At 48.9% G+C, this 8,261-nt stretch overlaps 1 protein-coding gene across 1 annotated transcript; it reads right to left on the reverse strand.

Moving 5' to 3' along the window:
- Positions 1-1,428: 1,428 nt before the first annotated feature.
- On the reverse strand, positions 1,429-3,070 carry Tomm22 (translocase of outer mitochondrial membrane 22). Its single transcript, XM_057792273.1, has 4 exons — positions 2,919-3,070; positions 2,636-2,754; positions 2,185-2,302; positions 1,429-2,079 (listed from the first exon to the last, which is right to left on the reverse strand). The coding sequence occupies exons 1-4, from the start codon at positions 3,033-3,035 to the stop codon at positions 2,005-2,007; spliced, it is 429 nt and encodes a 142-aa protein (XP_057648256.1). The 5' UTR covers positions 3,036-3,070; the 3' UTR covers positions 1,429-2,004.
- Positions 3,071-8,261: the final 5,191 nt, after the last annotated feature.

Here is an 8,261-nt window from a genome sequence, read left to right on the forward strand (position 1 = left end):
AGAGGCATTTGCATTTTACTGTAATTTTTAAATGAGACTTCTGTTGGAGTTTACCTTTTGACTGTCTATTAGTGTTTCTCTAATTATCAAGTGAAAAGCCAGACACAGCAGAGCTGTTGGCCTTGAGAGCATACAACAGTATAAGTAGAAGGCTGGCTTTGAATCCAGATCCTGTAGTAACAGGCCTTCTACAAGTTCCTTAACCCATGGGAATAGTACACCCTCCTCAATCATACAGTGCCACTGGGAATTGATTACAAAATAGGAGCAGAAAACCTGCACAATAAATTATCACACTGGGTGTGGTGTTGCACAAGTTTGATCCCAGCACTCAAGAGGCAGAGGCAATCCTGAGCCAACCTGGTCCATATAGACCATGTTTCAAGAGAAAAACAAAAGACCAACATTGAGCGGGAAAACTTCAAGGTTCAAAGATAGGACAATAGTAGGATCCGTTTACCAGAGGCTCACTTAAAAAAACAAAACAAAACAAAACAAAAAAGGAAGCTGGGTGGTGGTGGCACGGGCCTTTAGTCACTCCAAGAAGCAGAGGCAGGCAGATCTCTGTCTGTGAGTTCAGGCCAGCCTGGTCTACAGAATGAGTTCCAGGACAGCCAGGAAACCGTCTTGAAAAACAAAAGAAATCAGCCTTACCAAGTGTATATGCCTATAATCCCTCAGCACTCAGGACTGAGATGAAGGCTAGCTTGGGTTATGGAGAGATTCTATCCCCAAGAAAAGAGGTAACAAGCTCTATCTCCTCTCAAGACCAGAAGGCAATACATACTTTAAACAGTTTCTAAGTACTGTGTAGACTGCACATCCACAGAGCATGCCCTTCAACTTTCTGTAGGGGAGACTGAAGTGATTCAGGGCAACAATCAACACCATGTTCAGAAAGAAATGTTCCTTTTCCTTTCTGAAAACCTCATTAACTTAGATGTATGAAACAAGGTTGGGGGCTGGAGAGATGGCTCAGTGGTTAAGAGCATTGCCTGCTCTTCCAAAGGTCCTGAGTCCCAGCAACCACATGGTGGCTCACAACCATCTGTAATGAGGTCTGGTGCCCTCTTCTGGCCTTCAGGCATACACACAGAAAGAATGTTGTATACATAATAAATATTAAAAAAAAAAAAAAAAAGAAACAAGGTTGGAATAGAGGTGCTGGCTTAAGTAAGAAGAAATTTGGCAGGCAGTGTCCCTGTCTTTTTTTTTGGGGGGGGGGGGACTAGAGGAAGACAGAGTTTCTCTGTCAAACAGTCCTAGCTGTCCTAGAACTCATTTTGTAGACTAGGCTGGCCTCAAACTCAGAGATCCACCTGCCTCTGCCTCCCAAGTGCTGGAATTAAAGGCATGTGCCACCACTGCCTGCTGTCCCTGGCTTTCTAAAATGGCCTCAGTTTAAAATACGTATCACAAACACAGCAATAACACTTTCAGTTGGAGTTCTTTTAATATTTAAATACAAAAAGTGAGCACTGACTTCTTTTTTACACAGCACGCAGGTCCAAATGTGCAGAGGGAGGAGCGCCTGCTCAGTCCACAGTCCCCATCTGGCTAAGGCTACAGCCAGCCTCCCTTCTCTCCACCATACAGGGATTCCTGCTGACCGTTTTGTAATGGCAGCTATAATGGATTTTGTCAGTTTCACATTGCTTACATGCCCCAGACATTCCCATTCTTCTAAAGAAAGTGTCTTTAAGGGTCAGGGGTGCTTACTTCTTCCCCACAAGGGGCACGTGAGAACTTCGACAGGAGCAGTTTACTATAAGGGATAACGTGGAATAACCTTCCACATGGCTGTCCTCTAGCATCAGACCGGGAAATAAGAGCATGATGAAGGGCACAGGTGCAACTGGAGTCTCCATGAGAAACGGAGAGAGTGCCCACCAGATTAAATAGATTGATGCGCCAAAGTTTAAAAAAAAAAGTCCAAACAATCAGCAGTTCAAACACAACTCAATTTCAAAGTCCTCCCACCCGGACAAACTCTGAAGTAATAATCTAGATCTTTCCAGGAAGTGGAGGTAGAGCCCCTGGCATTCCTCCTGACAGTCCTGTGTTAGGCCCCAAAAGTATCTGGAAAAGAGAAAAGTGTGTTAAGACACTGTATAGTTTCAGTAGGTTAAACAATCCAGACCTCAGGCCTGCACCGCTGGCCCGGAGCCCAGAGCGTGTGCTCACCTGCCGCTGCTGCAGCTGCTGCTGCTGCTCCATTTGCAACTTTTCTGTCTCAAAGACAACAGGAAGAACCAGGATCATAAAGGAGGTGGTCCCAATCCACAAAGCTGCCCTGGAAAATCTGCAGAGGGAGATGTGTGTGGTGACGTACCTTCCCCGATGTCTCTCAAAGTGTCCCTACTCATTCCCTCCACCGAACTCCTAGCAGAGCCAAGAGGAGCAGTGGTTACCTAGTGATTACTGTAACGTAATATAGAACCCTTGGTTAACATGAAAGAATTCCCACAACGGTCCTGCCAGATAAGAACTCCACTCTGAAGAGGAACCACACTTAGAGTGTGGCTATGAATCCAAGGTCACTCAAGCTCCCGCCTGTGGCTTCCGAGGCCCGGTGTCCTCTGACGGCACCAGTCCCTCCATGCACACTCTCGGTGTCTCTACATTCGTTCCTTACCTGTACATCTTCTGAGCCACGAAGAGCGAGAGATCAAAGGTGGCTCCGGCGGCGGACCGGATCCTCTCCGGAAACATCTCCGTCAGACCCCAAAGTCTCTCCGACAGGGTCTCATCTAGCTGTGGTGGAGGAGGTGAGGGTCGTTGGCGAAGCGGCAACAGCACCGGAGTCGCCGAGCCCTGGGCCTGGCCCTTCCCTGCCGCGCGGATCAGCCGCCCTCCCGGATCGCGGTGCCCATGCTCCGACGGCCCGCTCCCGCCCCGCTCCCCGCAGACCCCGGCACCTCGTCGTCGTCGTCTTCTTCCAGCTCCTCCTCGGCCTTCTCCGCCTCGGCTTTCGGGAGCAATTCGTCTGGGGACAGAGGCTCCCCGGCGCCGGCAGCAGCGACGGCGGCGGCCATGGCTGTAGGACACCGGAAGCGGAAGGGAGCCGGCGAGAGCGGCTCGCCGCTGGACAGAGCGTCTTCCGGAAGCGAACCGGGCTAGCTAGAGAGAGAGGGAGAGACAGAGAGAGAGAGACAGAGAGAGAGCGGCAGCCGGCACTCCGTCCCGCCCCCTGGGAGTCGCCCGCCTCTTGGCTCTGCGAATACAAAGAACCCCCAGTATGTTGAAGGAGAGAGGCAGGGTGCTTTGCAGCTGTTCTGTGCAGTTGAGGCTGGGCTGGGCTGGGCTCCGATACCTTCATATTTAAAAGAAAAAAATATATATTTTTTGCCTTTTAGAGACAGGATTTCTATGTACAGCCCTGACTCTTCTGGAACTCGCTTTGTAGCAGAAATCTACCTCTACCTCCCAAGGGATTAAAGGTGTGCACCGTTCCACCCGGTTCTACTTGTTTATTGAGACACGGTCTTGCCTAGGCTAAGCCAACCTCAGATTTCTCTTGCCTCAGTCTCCCAAGTGTAGGGATTACATGCGTGTGCCGTTCAGCCATCAATAACGAATGCTTTAAATTTTTTATTTTATATTATGTGTATGTGCACAAGTGTAGGTACCCTTGGAGGTCAGAAGCCTTTGATCCCTGGAGCTGGAGTTACAGTCATGAGCCACTTGACATGGATGCTGGGTACTGAACTTGAGTCCTTTGGAAGAGCAGTAAGTGATCTTAAATGCTAAGTCATCTCTCCAGCCACAACAACACATAATTGAAAAAACAATCTTATTTTTAAAAAAATTACTTTCATTTTGTGTTAGTGCATTGGTGCATGTCAGAGGACAACTTAGAGGAGCTGATTATATCTGTAGCAGGGCCCCAGACCTTAGTATGCTCCAGCTTAGAGCATAACTGACTCCATGATGGAAGTGCCATACAGGCTGTAAAATCAGCACACAGACAGCACCACCAGGGAAAAATCAAACAAAGGCCTAATCCGTCAAAGACAACAGTTTTGGGAAAGTTTCTAAATGTGCAAACCTTGCTTTCTGGCTTCTGTAGTTCTGCTTCTGGCTGACTGTTCCTGTCAACTGAGACATGTCAACCCAGGACATGGCTTTTGTGCTTAAAAGCTCAGTGCTACCACCGGGATCCTGAACACCCAATGTAGTCACCGGTTGGCTAATAAAGACTTCCTATTGGCTTAAATCCCTGTCTGAGCCATCTGGTGAATTCCCCACAACACTCTTCTTTGACCGTGGCATCAAATCCAGGCTTAGAGCAGGCATCTTTACTTTACTACTATTATTAATTAATTAATTGAGACAAGGTTCATGTAGCCCTGGCTGTCCTGGAACTATGTAGGCCTCCAAATCATAGAAATCCACCTGCTTCTCCCTCCAAAGTGCTTGGACCAAACACATGCAACATCATATCTAACTCATATATGAATTAAAAAAAAAAGTATGTTGTGGTGGTTTGCAAGAAATGGCCCCCAAAGGGGAGTGGCACTATTAGGAGGCATGGCCTTGTTGGAGGCAGTGTGTCACTGTGAGGGCAGGTTTTGAGGTCTCTTTTGCTCAAGCGTCTCTCAGTGTGACAGTCAGTCGACTTCCTGTTATCTCTGGGTCAAGATGCAGCAGTCTCAGCTCCAGCACCATGATGATAACTGGACCTCTGAAACTAAGCGAGCCACCCTCAATTAAATGCTTTCTTTATAAGAGTTGTGGTCATGGCGTCTCTGCACAGCAATAAAAAAACCTAAGACATATGTTTAATAATAAAGGGTTTTGGGCTGGAGAGATGGCTCAGCCATTAAAGGCTAGGCTCACAACCAAAAATAATAAAGGGTTTTTTGCTGTTGTTTTTTTCGAAACAGGGTTTCTCTGTGTAGCCCTGACTTTCCTGGAACTCACTTTGTAGACAAAGCTGGCTTCCAACTCACAGAGATCCTCCTGCCTCTGCTTCCCTAGTGCTGAGATTAAAGGGGTGTGTCACCAACATCCAGCATTTTTTTTTTTTGAAAAGGGTTTTCAGTAATTATAAAATTTCCAAGCAATCAGAAAATAGTGGGATCATGCAATGTCACTTTCCGACCGCTGGGGATGCCTGAGAAGCCTGAGCTCCAGAACTGGGGGGGGGGGGGGGGGATGAGGAGCGAGTGCTTCAGGTTTCCAGGACAAATGCAGCAAAGGCCACATGGTGAGTGGAATCCAGGTCAGAGGTCACACAGACAAAATGACCTCTAAGAGTTCCAGTGAGTGGTTATGCTCCACCTGGGGAGGAGGAGGGTGTCCTAGAACCCTCAGCTCCTGGCTTTCCACTGCCTCTTCCCTCGAGGTTACAGTAACTTCCATCCGTGTCCTGTTGGAATCTGAATCTGGAAGTAGAGCTCTTACTTGAGGTGAGGGCCACGTGGGACTCTTTTTTTTTTTTTTTTTTTTTTTTTGGTTTTTCGAGACAGGGTTTTTCTGTGGTTTTGGAGCCTGTCCTGGAACTAGCTCTTGTAGACCAGGCTGGTCTCAAACTCACAGAGATCCGCCTGCCTCTGCCTCCCAAGTGCTGGGATTAAAGGCGTGCGCCACTACCGCCCGGCTCACGTGGGACTCTTGAGGCAGCTAACCACGGCTGTAAAAGTCATCCTACACCTGCAGACTCACGTGCAGATTTGCTCTGGTTGTTGCATCTAATACTGTCTCACATCCACAGAACTTTCTATTTGACTCATCAGTGACAACCCTTCCCTAGTCCAACTCAGCACAAAATGTCATGGGACTATTGCCATGATTACAAGAAATAATGGCCCGGAGCCAGCACTCGTCAGTTCTAGTCTGACTAAGGCTTTGAGGGAGAATTTTAGCCAGAGCTTGAAGGAGATATCTACCAAAAAGGAAACTTTTTTTTTTTTTTTTTTTTTTTTCAAGACAGGGTTTCTCTGTGTAGCACTGTCTGCTTCTGGAACTCACTCTATAGACCAGGCTGGCCTTGAACTCAGAGATCTGCCTGCCTTTGCCTGCCCAGTACTGGGATTAAAGGCGTGCACTACCACTGCCTGGCTTCAAAAAGGAAACTCAACACCTGGGGCCCTGTTGGTGCCTGAGGGCCACACCTACTGTCGGAGCCTGAGCTGTCTGTGCTGCCACCTGGGGCTGTGCTGACATCCGGGCCTGCGCTGTGGTTGAGAACCATGTCTGGGTCGTCCATGGTCCTGCCACAGCAAGGGTCTGTGTTTATGTCTGCAGCCTATTGTTGCCACCAAAGGCCACATGGATGCCAAAGGTCTGGGCCATCCCATGACCATGTTGGTATCCGTGGGCCCTGACACCGCCAGGGCCATACTGATCTGGGTGGCCTGTTTTGATACCTGGGGCCATGGTGGTCTGCATTGGAGCTGCTGCTGAGGGTCGTGGGGGTCCGTGGTCCTGCTGCAGTTGGAGTGTTGATCTCTGTGGCCCATGTTACCATGGGGGGGGGCATAGGAACCAAGTGTGCTGAAATCTGAGGGCCATGCTGAGCAGCCACCTCCCTATGCTGACCCTGCCCCTTGCTAGCCACTGCAGCAAGAGTGGGTACTGTGCATCATGGGAGAGCTGGCCCCACATTCAGGGACGGCCCCAATGGCATGGGCGTAGTAGAGCTGGCTCCACCCCAGCTGCCTGGACTGACCAAATCATCTGCCACCCACCCAGCATATACCCCACCTGTGACCTGCTGGAGTGTGAAGGGACTGGTCCTGTGGAACCCTAGCAGCAGGATCTCTGATTGGGGCAACAGCAGGGTATCGGAGAGGAGTCTTGAGGCTCCAGCGCTGTTGCTGATGGTGTAGCAGAAACCAGAGGCCCTGAACCAGGCCAGCAATTCACTGTAATGAACATTTGCCAGTAAAGCTGAGTGGACAAAAGGGTCCATTGCGTGGCACCCTGCAGCTCCCAACGTAACTGAGCGGAATGAAGAGGTAGGGAAATGGAGGAGCCAGATATGGTTGGTTGTTTTTGAACTTTTAAAAAAAATTTTCTACAGGGGTGAAGAGTGGATATGGAGGGACTGGGAAAGGAGCAGGATTGGGGTGCATAAGATGAAATTCCCAAAGAATCAATAAAAATGATATTAAAAAAATGACATGCTAAGCATGCTGGCCCTAGTACTCAGAAGGCAGAGGCAGGTGGATCTCTATAAGTTGGAGGTTAGCCTGGCCTATATACCCAGCTCCAGGACAGCCAGGATAGAGCCTGTCTCAAAGCAAAAAAAAAAAAAAAAAAAAAAAAAAAGACATACCTCTCAAGTGGGGGAAAAAAAGCAACACTAGTCTTCCCAAGGGACCTAGGGCTGGCAGTGAGGACTGGGTTTTGTTTTTGTGTTTTCTAGACATTTTTGATAACAAAGGTCACCCTTGGCCCCTTCCTGTAACTATGACTGTCAAAAAAAAAAGCCTGGTGAGCCCCATGTGCAAATCCCATGTTCACTAATGTCAGCTCTTCTGTTTCCACCTGTGTGGTGGGAACAGCCTAGACCCCTGCAACCTGCTCTTCCTACACAGCAAGGGCGATGGTGGCCTTCTGCTCAACTAAGTCCTTAACTGCACAGCTGCCCTCTATCACACTGGCTCCAGCACCCTGCCTAAGGTACCAGTGGTGGCAGGGGCAGTCACAACATCAGGACATCTGAGCGTACCCTATTGTGGAATATTATTTTAAATAGGGAAAGATGGGTTACATTTGTTTTGCTGCAGAATGTTACTTTACTGTGTGAAGGTGTTGCATTTGTTTCACTTTGACTGCCTAAGGCACCCAGTTGATCAGATAAAAAGCTGAACAGGGGCCAGGCGGTGGTGGCGCACGCCTTTAATCCCAGCACTCGGGAGGCAGAGGCAGGCAGATCTTTGTGAGTTCGAGGCCAGCATGGTCTACAACAGCTAGTTCCAGGACAGGCTCCAAAGCTACAGAGAAACCCTGTCTTGAAAAAACCAAAAAAAAAAGCTGAACAGGAGAAATTGCTAAACGGGAGAAAGGACTGGTGGGGCTGGTGTTTAAAGAGAATAAATAGGAGAAGCTGAGCAGTGGTGGCTCACACCTTTTTAATCCTAGCACTCGGGAGGCAGAGGCAGGCGGATTGTGAGTTCAAGGCCAGCCTGGTTTACAAAGCAAGCAAGTTCTAGGACAGGTTCCAAAGCTACACAGAGAACACCCCCACCCCTCCCCCCCCCGCACCCTCCCCGTCTTGAAAAACAAAACAATCTAGTGGAGAGAGAGAGAGA

Source organism: Chionomys nivalis, chromosome 17 (assembly GCF_950005125.1).
Source record: "Chionomys nivalis chromosome 17, mChiNiv1.1, whole genome shotgun sequence".
NCBI lineage: Eukaryota > Metazoa > Chordata > Mammalia > Rodentia > Cricetidae > Chionomys > Chionomys nivalis.